We start from the raw sequence: 13,063 nt of genomic DNA, 5'->3' as shown, positions 1-13,063 counted from the left end.
ATGTAACATTACAAATTTTGATTCATACTTTTATTTTGTAAATACTTTATTTTATAAACATTTATTTTTTTCCTGTGGTTTCGAACGAAAGGTCTGAATTTCATCTTTGGAGTCTCAAGAGCTTGGGTTCATAAAGAATTTTCTTAGAAGTATGATATGTAACATGGAACTCAGGTTTAAACCTTCTGTGGTACTTGTAAGTTCTTCAAAGCAGGTTCATGGCCCCTCCAGTCCCAGATGCCCTGATGATGTGGGAGAATAGCAGATGCTTCCATGGGATTAGTTTCTACATCCAGAATCTTCCAGGGAGAGGGAACTTCAGGGTCCATCCTTAATCAGTTGAACCTAAACCAGTTTCTGGAGGTTTGCCTTCAGGTCTCAGAGTGCTCTTAATCCCTCCCAAGTGATGCTAAGGAGCAGTCAGGATGAAGACCACTGTGTCAGGAGTAGTGAAGTTGTATTTAGAATCCTAATGATTTTTCAGGATTATTGATTTTCCTCCTTAGCTCTGGATCTTTCTCAACTCTGCTCTTTGTCACCTCTTCCCCCATTTCTGAAGATAAATTGCCCCTTCATTTTTCCCACAAGCTCATTTTTTTTTCTGCTTATATATTTCACTCAAGCATTTTTTCTTTGTCTGATGTAGGTTGTTTCTGTTTTCTGTGTTTTCTTAATTTTTCTCATGAAGCAGAGATGGTGGAGTTGGGTAAGAAACCTTTTAAGTATGTGTGAAAATGTAACGGAGAAACTATACTGAGTAGGAATTTTAGCACTTAACTCTGTGAAAAGTTCCCCTAAGAAGCAGGAAATGGGGCCCAAAAATCAAGTGCTTTCAGGAGGCTGAATACCAAGGACTCCACTGAGAAATGTCTGCTGCAGAGACAGATTCTTGTAGAACTTTGATCAAATTTTGTCATATTATATTAGATCTTTTAAAAATCTTTCATGGTTTCATAGTTGTGAAGAATTCCTATGAGGATATAAAAACTCTATTCTTCAATGGTTTATGGAAAGAGTATTCTCAAATCAGACTGATGTCAAAGATGAAGAGTTTTGGGGAACAATTTTTGATCTTGTGCTTGCCTATCCAGAAAGTTTTAATTTGGTTAGTTTCAAGTTTGGTAGGGAATATTTTCTCAGTTGTTTTATTCCTCACTAGTTGAGGTGAGGATCAAGAATAGACAGAAGAGTAGAAGCTATAGGCCCTGGACTGGCATTACTCCTTAGTGAGTTTGTTTGCTCATCTGGGTTATTAAAGACTGTCTTTCAGGAGATAACCCCAGACGCCTAGGCAGTAATGGCCTGCCTTTATTTCACACTCTTTTTTGCTGAATTTCTTGCATTTATTAGTATTCTTCTAGGTGGGTGACATTACTCTTACTCCTCCTGTAATTGAAATGATGTTATGATCAAATACATGAGTAACAGACAGCTGAGTAACAGCCAACAAAGGTCCGTCTAGTCAAAGCTGTGGTTTTTCCAGTAGTCATGTATAGATGTGAGAGTTGGACTGTAAAGAAAACTGAGCACTGAAGAACTGATGCTTTTGAACTGTGGTGTTGGAGGTGACTCTTGAGAGTCCCTTGGACTGCAAGGAGATCCAACCAGTCCATCCTAAAGGAGATCAGTCTTGAATATTCATTGGAAGGACTGATGCTGAAGCTGAAACTCCAATACTTTGACCACCTGATGCGAAGAACTGACTCATTGGAAAAGACCCTGATGCTGGAAAGATTGAAGGTGGGAGGAGAAGGGGACGACAGAGAATGAGATGGTTGGATGGCATCACTGACTTGATGGACATGAGTTTTAGCAGGCTCTGGGAGTTGGTGATGGACAGGGAAGCCTGTCATGCTGCAGTCCATGGGGTTGTAAAGAGTTGGACATGACTGAGCAATTGTACTGAACAGACAGCAGTGATTCCCAAAAAGAATCAGAGTTTTAGGACACTTTGGGATGGCAGGTATTACCACTGGGCTTCTGGTGGATAGCCCCAGGTTTGTAGCCTGCAGCACTGGGCTTCCCTTGATCCTATCTGGGCTGGGACTGCCATGTGTAGTTTGACGTTTTTGCTTTTCTGTGTAAGTCTCCAGAATTCCATCTCAGTAAACTATATCAACAGTGTGTTTTACAATCTATGAGGGGCTCTTCTTAAGCTCTTAGTGCTTCCGGGGTGAATGATGAGGCTTCCTAGAAATGTAACAGCCTTTGTGTTCTTGAGAACTGGTCATCTTCCTCTGATATGGTCATCTTACTCAAAATCCTTCCAATAAACAGTCTTCTCTTCTCTGGGGTAGATGAAATCTCCTGTAACCTTGTGGAAGGTAAGGCAGGTGTCACAGCCTGTGAACATATGTGTAGAACAAGACAGGCGTGTAGGGCTTCAGTGTCACATCCATTTGAGAGATGGCATCAGCTTTCTGTCATTAATCTGATCAGGCACTATTAGTTGAGCAGAAAGTGCTTTTGGTTATGCTTTGTGTTTTGAATTTTGGATTCTCCTTCTCTTCCTCCTGTGGGTTCCTCAACATTTTACAGACAGAAGAGAACTATCAAAAACAAACCCATCAGGGGACTCCCCTGGTGGTCCAGTGGTTAAGAGTCTGTCTTCCAATGCAAGGGTCATGCGTTTGATTACCACCCTGAACTTGCCCTATCTCGTCTGATCTGGGAAGCTAAGCAGGGTCAGGCCTGGTTAGTACTTTGATGGGAGACCATGTGGAAATACTGGGTGCTGTAGGCTTTGAGTTCCCTGGTGGCTCAGACAGTAAAGCATCTGCCTACAATGCGGGAGACCTGGGTTCAATCCCTGGGTTGGGAAGATCTCCTGGAGAAGGAAAACCCACTCCAGTATTCTTGCCTGGTAAATCCCATAGATGGAGGAGCCTAGTAGGCTACAGTCCATGGGGTTGCAAAGAGTCGGACACAACTCAGCGACTTCACTTTCAGGGAATTAAGGTATCACATGCCTCAGGGCAACTATGCTGGTGCTTTCCAACTAGAGAAGAAGCATGTGCACTGCAATGAAGACCCAATACAGCAAAAAAAAAAAGAAAAAGAAAAAGAGCTTCCTGTTGGAGATTTCTTGGTGAATGATGCTTTTCAGTTGAGTAGACCAGTTAAAGTTGATAAAGATCAAATCTAGACATTAATTGAGGACAATCAATGTTATATCATGTGGGAGATAGCCAGCATACTCAAAATATGCAAAAAAAATGAAAGTCATTTCACCATCTTGCTTCAATTAATCACTTTGATGTTTGGTTTCCACCTAAGTTAAGCGAGGGAAAAAAAAACCTTCTTGACCATTATTTTCACATGCAATTCTCTACTGAAATGTAACTTAATAAAATGCTCCTTTTTAAAAACAAATTGTGATGGGCGATGACATGTGGATACTCTACACTAATGTGGAATGAGAGAGATGGTTGGGTAAGTGAAATGAACTACCATCAAGCACACCAAAGTCCAGTCTTCATCCAGAGAAGGTGATATTGTGTATACAGTGGGACTGGAAGGGAGTCCTCTGTTATGAGCTCCTTCTGGAAAACCAAACAGTTAATTCCAATGAGTACTTCTCCCAGTTAGGCCAACTTAAAGCAGCACTTGATGTAAAGTGTTGGAATTAGTCAACAGAAAATGAATTATCTTCCATCAGGATAATGTAAGACCACATGTTTCTTTGTTGACCAGGCAAAAATTGTTACAGCCTGGCTTGGAAGTGCTGACTCATCTGCCATATTCAGCAGACACTGCTCCTTAGGGTTTCTGTTTATTTTGTTTGTTACAAAATTATTTTAATGGAAAGAATATTAATTCCCAGGAAGACTGTGAAAGGTACCTGAAATAGTTTTTGCTCAAAAAGATAAAGTTTAGGGAAGATGGAATTATGAAGTTTCCTGAAAAATGGCAGAAGATAGTGGAACAGAACTTTGAATATGTTCACCAAAGTTCTTGGTGAAAATGAAAAATGTGTCTTTTATTTTTACTTAAAAACCAAAAGAACTTTTTGGCCAACCCAGTACTAAGGCTTTATTGTCTTTGAATGTGAGATTTTGACTTACGTTAAAACTATTTTCTGCTTGTCTTATTGGAGATAGTGGATCTGTGTATTTTTCTTTTAGGTTAGCCATGAATGTAGCATTTTGTCAAGATGGGTTTTTAAAATGCTAATTATAAAAGTAAAGCTTATGTTAAGGAAAACTGGCATGACTTGTATTGCTGATTAGGGCTTTTTTCTTTCAGGAGGGCACCAAGGTAGTTCTGCCCATATTTTTGGGGAAAATTATTAGTTATGTTGAAAACTATGATCCTGCCAATTCTGCTGCTTTGCACGAAGCCTATGGCTACGCGGCAGGGCTGAGCGCCTGCGTGCTCGTGTGGGCCATTCTGCACCACGTGTACTTCTACCGCATTCAGCGTGTGGGGATGAGGCTGAGAGTAGCCGTGTGCCATATGATCTACCGCAAGGTGAGTGTCACTTGGTACCACAGTGTGTACCTCCCACGAAGCATCAGAAATGTCTTGGGAAAGTTCTCGGTAAATTAAACATTTTGTAACTGGGATCATTTACACCTTCCTAGAGAAGCTTGCTATTTGCAGCAGGCCAATTTTGTTGTTATCATTTAAGCAAACTTTACCAGTAAATAATGAAAAGTTTTGTATTGAGATCGGGTCAAGGCTGCCTTTGATTACTTTAATCCACAGGTTATTGCATAATATCCACTCAACTTGTAATGGAATCTAATTAAAAAATAAGTATAAAAAGTATCAAATTGGTTTTCAATGTTTTCATACCTTAATCTTGTAGCTGTATTTGTGGCAGTTTTGTTGTTCATTAAGACCATCTTTTGGAGAAGGAAATGGCAACCCACTCCAGTATTCTTGCCTGGAAAATCCCAGGGACATAGGAGCCTACTGGGCTGCCCAGCTATGGGCTCTCAGAGAGTCGGACATGACTGAAGCGACTTAGCAGCGGCAGCAGCAGTAGCAGCAGCAGCAAGACCATCTTTTATATCAAAGTTGTATTTAAAAGTAAACTTCAGTGATTTGTAAAGTTAAATCTAGGAGCACAGAATGTATTTGAGAAAGGGAATGATTTTATGTTTAAATGACCCATCTAATCATGTTGAATGTAATTATGTGAACTAAAGAAAAATATAAATGGAATCCATGCTAAACATAGACTTGCTCACTATATTCTGTAGTTATGATTGTTTATAATGGTATTAAAGAATAGAGCTGAATGTTGGGATGAAACTTGAAATCTTATGCTGTTTTTAGTAATTTTGGTGAGAATTTATTGCTATACATTCAAGTTATTTTCTTAATTCAATATTTCCTCTTTCTTTAATATGAATTTTAGCACTTTTAATAAAACCTGATTTGATGTGTTCAGTGAATTTGTACTGAGAAATGCCACAGAATTATTCCATAGTTTACCCTGATCTTAACTAGTTTAAAAGAAATACGGATTTTAGGTGTTTTTACGAATTGCCACAGATACACCTAGCTGAAGAGCTCTTTATAAACTTGATCCTGCATATCTCTTTGCCCTGGGCTGTTTGCTTTTTCCTAGAAAATTTTTTTTATTTAGCTGTATTTTATAGTTGAAATTTGCTGAGAGAGTAGATGTTAAGTGTTCTCACCACACACGTGAAAGGATAACTATGTGCGATGATGGGTATGTTCATTTGTTTTCCTATTGTAACCGTTTCCCAATGTTTATTTACATCAAAACATCAAATTGCACATATTAAATATATTTAATTCTTATTAAAATGAAGAAAATCCTCAATGAAAGCTAAAACCAGGCAATTTAAATGAAACTTATTGCTTCTTTTACTATTTGTTACTTATCTAGAGCTCCTGTTTCTTGGGAATGCTTTTCTGGGCAAAATGTAGAATGTCTTCTCCCATCTTTCCTTGGGTAGACTCTTGTTAAATCTCAGAACCTTGTGGACTCAGGGCCCTGGCATCTCACTGTCTGTGTTTGGTACATGAGCCCAGTTTCTCCTTGGGTAACATACCCTCTAGTTAAGGGTCTTCACTGTCAGTCATCGTCATTTTTGTTATTCTCTTGCACCTTCTACCGTTTAGTAGGCAAATACTCAGATTTCCCCACAAATTAGCTAGATGTTTATCTTTTCAGATCATGCTTGGCTCCCATAAGTATGCAGGAAATTTCACCAGAACTGCATTGTGAAAACTTTAAGTTAGATTTGAGATGATGGTTTAGTCAAACAAAGCTCATGCATTGCTGCACAGGTGAGCCACTGTCCACCTAGTTTTCTTCCTCTTCCCACTAACACTTTGGAGTCCTTTAGGAAATCTGATCTGACCTTGTATGTTGCTTATGTGATTGTAAACATCTCCCAAAGTGTTCATGTACTGGCTTAATTAGCCTAAAATAATTATTTATTTACAAAGTCAGAAACTGTACATAACCTGAAATTCCAGAAACATGGGAATTTCCTCGTGCACAGCCTTGCATCTGGATTTCTCGTGAGATGCAGAAATAAGACACTTCTTGCAGGTTACAGGTGGGCTAATTCCTTAGGGCAAACCTGGGGCTGCCGAGTGACTCTGAAAGGCCCCTGTGAATGTCTATGTCTCATGCTCAGGCCCTGCCTCTTGATCCCTGGTCCTGAGGAGAAAGCAGGTCGGGTGTTGGAAATGGAATGGCTGCTAAGCTCAAAGTAATAGTTTATAATTTGGAATATGTATCATATATAATGGAGAAGGAAATGGCAACCCACTCCAGTATTCTAGCCTGGGGGATTTCATGGACAGAGGAGCCTGGAGAGCTCTGGTCGATAGGGTCATAAAGAATCGAACGTGACTGAGTGGCTAGTATAAATCATTCTGTTTTAAAAATGGATGTTAGAACTACTTTTGTAGACATGGAAAACTAACTAAAACATGTTATTCAATTAAAAATAAACTGTAAAACTAACAAAAAAAAGATTGTGTATAAAAGGCTTGTCATTTATTTACCTTTCTGCAGCTGTGGTAAAATTACTTTTGGCTTTGATTCATTCATTTAAAAAAGTTGTGGTAAAATATACACAACATAAAATTTACCATTTTAACTGTTTTTATGTGCACCATTTGGTGACATTAAGTATATTCACATTAAGCCATCACCACTGTGCATCTCCAGAATTTTGTCTTCTTCCCAAACTGAATCTCTGCCTGCATTAAACATGGACTCCCCAGTCCCCTCCTCTTAGTCATCACCCTTCTACTGCTTCTTTCTATGAATTTGACTTCTCTAGGTCCCTCATATAATGAAATCACACAATGTTTGTCATTTTGTTTATGTCATGTAAGTACAATGTGTTCAAGATTCATCCGTCTTGGAGCAGATGTCAGAATTTAAGTCCTTTTTAAGATTGAATCATATTCCTTAATATGTATATACAATATTGTGTGTATCCATTCATCTGTTAGTGGACATTTGAGTTGTTTCTACCTTTTGATTTTTGTGCATAATGCTGCTATGAACACAGTGCACAAATAATCAGTTTAAGTTTGTGCTTTAATATGAGTACATTTCCAGAAGTGAAATTGCTATACTATATGTTAATTTCATGTTTGGTCTTTTGAGGAACTGCCATACTCTCTTCCATTGTGGCTGTATCACTTTATAGTCTTACTTGATCATTGATTTTTCTGTTTAACTTGAGGACTAAATGAAACATTTTTATAAACCATGACATTTTGTTTGGATCCATGGCTCCAGTTGGTGGTCTGTTGAAATAGCTCAAGGTAGTCTGTTCAGGTTCCTCAGATCTCTAGGGAATTTTTCAGAGCTTTTTATCAAATGAAAGAATTGTACAGCATAGGCTGTGCTTTTTGTAAAGTCAGCAGACTGGCATTAAGAACACAGGTTCCTCACAGGATTAGTGTTTGGAATATTATACTGGTTAGTTTTAGAATGAGGAAACTAAGACCAAAGTGTTTAAATGATATCACACCTAGTATTAATGACTGATCACATTTATAGTCCACGTCCCCTAATCTCTTCCCTTGAGGCCGCCTCTCCACTCTCATCTTGTTGTTGTTGTTCAGTCACTCAGTCCTGTCCAGCTCTCTGTGACCTCATGGACTGCAGCACACCAGCCTTCCCTGTCCTTCAATATCTTCTGGAGTTTGCTCAAACTCATGTCCATCGAGTCAGGGATGCCATTCAACCATGCCATTCTCTGTTGTCCCCTCTTCTCCCTGCCCTCAATCTTTCCCAGCATCAGGGTCTTTTCCAGTTTGTCAACTCTTGGCATCAGGTGGCCAAAGTATTGGAGCTTCAGCTTCAATATCAGTCCTTCCAATGAATATTCAGGGTTGATTTTCTTTAGGATTGAGTGGTTAGATCTCCTAGCTGTCCAAGGGACTCTTAAGAGCCTTCTCCGGCACCACATTTCAAAAGCATCAATTCTTCTTTATGGTCCAACTGTCACGTCTGTTCATGACTGCTGGAAAGACCATAGCTTTGACTATATAAACCTTTGTTGGCATAGTGATGTCTCTGCTTTTTAAGATGCTGTCTAGATTTTGGCTCAAAATTGCTTTATTTAACCCCTAAGTCTAAATCTGTATCCCTTTATCCTTCAGGCAGGTCCAAGTTCATTGAGAAACAGGGTGGAGGGTTTTGCTTCTGTCTCCTGCTCCTCCCTTTGCTGTCCTTGTGGGCAGGGCTGCCGCCACATTGAATCTTCTAAGGATGAACATGGGTCGCTAGAGCCCTGCTTTCAGGCGTCATCCTGCTTGTCCTGACACTACACAAGACCCCATCAAAATACACTTCATTTTGCTATGTCCTCAGACTGACTTGGTATCACTGTAGAAATCCAATTCTCTGTATCTTTTTCTCATTTCAGTCACTTCGCCTGAGTACTTTGGCCATGAGGAAGACCACCACAGGCCAGATAGTCAACCTGCTGTCCAATGATGTGAACAGGTTTGATCAGGTGAGCTGCCCCTGAGAGATCCTCTTCCATTCCCCATCCTTCTTACTGGGTTTAGCTTATTGGGATACCAGGTGCCAGGGTTTGGTGTTGGCCAGGGTTCTGTTGAGGACACAAGGCAAAAGTTCTCTTTATCCAACCCTCATTTCCTCTGTGTACAGCTTAGATGTGATAATATGTGTTGTCCTGTACATGAGCATTTTGTTTTTCTGACATTGTCTGTAACATACTCCAGTAATAGGCAGGCAGCAGTGTTCTTGCCCAGCTTGGTTAGTGTCCCTGGGGTCCTCCTGGAGTGGCCCTTCTTGGCACGTGGTGTGGGTGTTGAGGGACTGTCTTCCTCCTCCTCTGGATGATGAAAGCCTGGTGGGCAGGGGTTGTTCTTTCTGTGTGCCCTGTTCAGTGCCTGCTGCATAGGGAGGCTTTGAGGAATATGCCAAGTTGGTAGTCTCCAGCCAGACACAGCATACTCTCTGCTGTCCCATCATACCCATTTCACACTTACCTTATAAATAGATCACATTACCCAGAGTGGTGTAGCTGTTGGCCAGATCTGTATAGACCACTTCTCTTTCCTGGATGATCTTGGCCTTTAAGTTTAGGGGCTTCCATTGTAGTTCAGGTGGTAAAGAGTTCGCCTGCAATGTAGGAGGCCTGGTTTCTATATCTGGGTCAGGAAGATTCCCTGGTGAAGGAAATGGCAACTCACTCCAGCATTCTTGCCTGGGAAAATCCCATGGGAAGAGAAGCTTGGTGGGCTGCAATCCATGGAGTCGCAAAGAATTGGGCATGACTAAGCGACTAACACTTTCATTTCTCCTTCAATTATTTTTTCATTAAACATGATGTAAGACCAACCTAGATAGCATATTAAAAAGCAGAGACATTACTTTGCCAACAAAGGTCCATCTGGTGAAGGCTATGGTTTTTCCAGTGGTCATGTATGGATGTGAGAGTTGGACTGTGAAGAAAGCTGAGCGTCTAAATTAGCCTCCAACTAATAAAAATAAATGGGGAAAAAAAAGAAAAAACATAAAAACAACATTAAAAATGGTATCACATTCATATTACATCTTTGAATTGTTGCTAAAATGATTTAGCAACAAATATTTAGGTAATATTTTAATTATATAAATTCTGTACATAAGATTATAAATAAATTCTTTTAAATGTCTTAAAAAAAAAAAAGAAAAATTGATGCTTTTGAACCATGGTGGTGGAGAAGACTCTTGAGATTCCCTTGGACTGCAAGGAGATCCAACCAGTCCATCCTAAAGGATATCAGTCCTGGGTGTTCATTGGAAGGACTGATGCTGAAGCTGAAACTCCAATACTTTGGCCACCTCATGTGAAGAGTTGACTTATTGGAAAAGACCCTGATACTGGGAGGGATGGGGGGCAGGAGGAGAAGGGGACGACAGGGGATGAGATGGCTGGATGGCATCACTGACTCAATGGGCATGAGTTTTAGTAAACTCTGGGAGTTTGTGACGGACAGGGAGGCCTGGCGTGCTGCAATTCATGGGGTTGCAAAGAGTCGGACATGACTGAGCGACTGAACTGATCTGAAGGCCTATATTTAATTTGAAGGTGAATAAGCCTTAATTTGGGGGGCTCCAAAATCACTGCAGGTGGTGACTGCAGTCATGAAATTAAAAGATGTTTACTCCTTGGAAGGAAAGTTATGAACAATCTAGATAGCATATTAAAAAGAAGAGACATTACTTTGCCAACAAAGGTCTGTCTGGTCAAGGCTATGGGTTTTCCAGTGGTCATGTATGGATGTGAGAGTTGGACTGTGAGGAAAGCTGAGCACCGAAGAATTGATGCATTTGAACCATGGTGGTGGAGAAGACTCTTGAGATTCCCTTGGACTGCAAGGAGATCCAACCAGTCCATCCTAAAGGATATCAGTCCTGGGTGTTCATTGGAAGGACTGATGCTGAAGCTGAAACTCCAATACTTTGGCCACCTCATGCGAAGAGTTGACTCATTGGAAAAGACCCTGATGCTGGGAGGGATTGGGGGCAGGAGGAGAAGGGGACGACAGGGGATGAGATGGCTGGATGGCATCACTGACTCGGTGGCATGAGTTTGAGTAAACTCCGGGAGTTGGTGATGGACAGGGAGGCCTGGAGTGCTGCAATTCATGGGGTCGCAAAGAGTTGGACACAACTGAGAGACTGAACTGAACTGAACTGAAGCCTTAATTTCTGCCCTGGAAAGGCCACAGCCTGTCTGGAAGGTAAATACTCAAGTAATTATTGGAGAGTGTGGTAGGTCCCATAATATAGGCTTTTTTGGGGAGATGGGGGCTGAATTTTGGGACAGAGAGAGTTTGGGGAAGCCCTGATCTCATCTGTGTTGTGGACAAAATCAACATCTTCCTTCAGTGCTGCTAGTTGGGTTCTCCCTGGCACGTCCCTGAGGCTGGCCCTATGCTGACCCCGAACAGCATCATCTGGGGTGGACACTTGGATTTCTGCTTCATCAGGTTTAAAACTCACTGAGATCATTTCTGTTTAGATTCCTGTCCCTTCAGAGCAGATTGTTCTACACTCTCTCCTTACTGGTTTTGATTTTATACAGTCCTAAGAAGGCTTTGTCTTTCTCTTTTAAGGTAACGATGTTCCTGCACTATCTGTGGGTGGGGCCACTGCAGGCTATCGCAGTGACCGCCCTGCTCTGGATGGAAATAGGAATATCATGTCTTGCTGGGATGGTGGTTCTCATTATTCTTCTGCTTTTGCAAAGCTGCATTGGAAATGCATTTTCATTGCTCAGGTAAGAGAAACACTGGTTTAAAAAATAGGTGATATGTGCTTGGTAACGTTCACCATTTGCTCAATGCTTCTGTACAAAAACAAAACCAATGCCTTCCCTAGTCTCTTCTTTGCGTGCTTTGTAGACCCTTCAGGATTAGCCAGTGGAAACTCTAGCCCTAAGCTGAAGGCTGATCTTGAAGAGGGAAAGGTGTTGGCACTCACTGGCTCCTCCCAGCACCATACCTGAATAAGTGGAGTGTCCTTGAGAAGAAGTTATCTATATTGAAGTTATTTAAGCATTATTAAATAGTAATAATAAGCAGGTCCCAGAGGGTTGGAGGTGGGTCTTTGTCCAGGTTGTCAGATGATGGAGGTATTGTGTTTTTTGAATTTTTTTTTCTTCTTCTTTTTTTGGTGACTTTACATGAGTTATTTTTGTCTATTTGAAATTTCCTTTCCTGTCTCGCTGTGGAGAGATGTTCCTTACCCTTTGAGGCCCTGTTCCAGTGCTGCCAGGTCTCTGAAGCTCTTGTTCTCCTTTCCCAGTGGAATTAACAGCCTGATCTTTTCTGCTCACTGGCACTTCAGTCCTATTTTATCACAGCACAGACACTGTCTTCCTGTTAGATTCAGTGTCTTTTTGCCTTCCCTGCCCAACTGTGACCTCCTTGGGAGGAGAGTTTGTACCTGACTTACTTTAGGTCTTCCTTAGCCAGTATTGCGAGTTCTCCAAGTTACTCCTTGAATTAGGCTGAATGGTTGACTTCCTAGAAGTCTTTTTCTCCATTTGTACTCTGAGAAGGACCTACCTGTGATGTCAGCATAGAAGAGCTGTAGGGGATCATTGATCCCTGGCCCCTCCCTGTGCCTCCTGCTGCTGCTGTAGAAAGTTGGGCTGTGGTCACTAACGCTCATCCCTCACGTCTGTTCCCTCAGGAGTAAGACCGCAGCTCTCACAGATGACAGGATCAGGAACATAAGTGAGGTTATAACTGGCATCAAAACAATAAAAATGAATGCTTGGGAAAAGTCATTTATAGACCTTATTACCAGACTAAGAAGGTAAGTTTTTGTATGTATCACACCATATTTTTGTACTTTCCCCCCATTTTTACTGACTGAAATTAGAAGTCTTACCAAGTTTTCACATGAAGACAAACTTAAATACTATGAACTCCACACCTCACATGTTGCAAGAGGGTTAAGTGAAAGAGGGTAGATGTCATTTTAACCTGCTGTTCCATCTATGATTTTCTTAAAGGCAAAATTATATATGCTTCTGAAGTCAAACAGTCGATAAACACATGAAAAAAATGCTTAACATCACTCTTT

The 13,063-nt window shown here is 40.9% G+C and overlaps 1 protein-coding gene across 1 annotated transcript in view; it reads left to right on the top strand.

Moving 5' to 3' along the window:
- The window catches only part of LOC122447240 (ATP-binding cassette sub-family C member 4-like), a 914,448-nt gene that overhangs the window by 14,979 nt on the left and 886,406 nt on the right, over positions 1 to 13,063 (top strand). Inside the window, exons 4-7 of the mRNA XM_043477776.1 lie at positions 4,246 to 4,470; positions 8,880 to 8,969; positions 11,587 to 11,750; positions 12,668 to 12,793. Coding sequence (XP_043333711.1) covers positions 4,246 to 4,470; positions 8,880 to 8,969; positions 11,587 to 11,750; positions 12,668 to 12,793 — 605 coding nt within the window. The remainder of the gene's footprint in view (positions 1 to 4,245; positions 4,471 to 8,879; positions 8,970 to 11,586; positions 11,751 to 12,667; positions 12,794 to 13,063) is intronic.

Source organism: Cervus canadensis, chromosome 9, assembly GCF_019320065.1.
Source record: "Cervus canadensis isolate Bull #8, Minnesota chromosome 9, ASM1932006v1, whole genome shotgun sequence".
Lineage (NCBI taxonomy): Eukaryota > Metazoa > Chordata > Mammalia > Artiodactyla > Cervidae > Cervus > Cervus canadensis.
The sequence above is the reverse complement of the archived record's forward strand: the minus strand, read 5'-3'. Positions and strand labels throughout refer to the sequence as shown.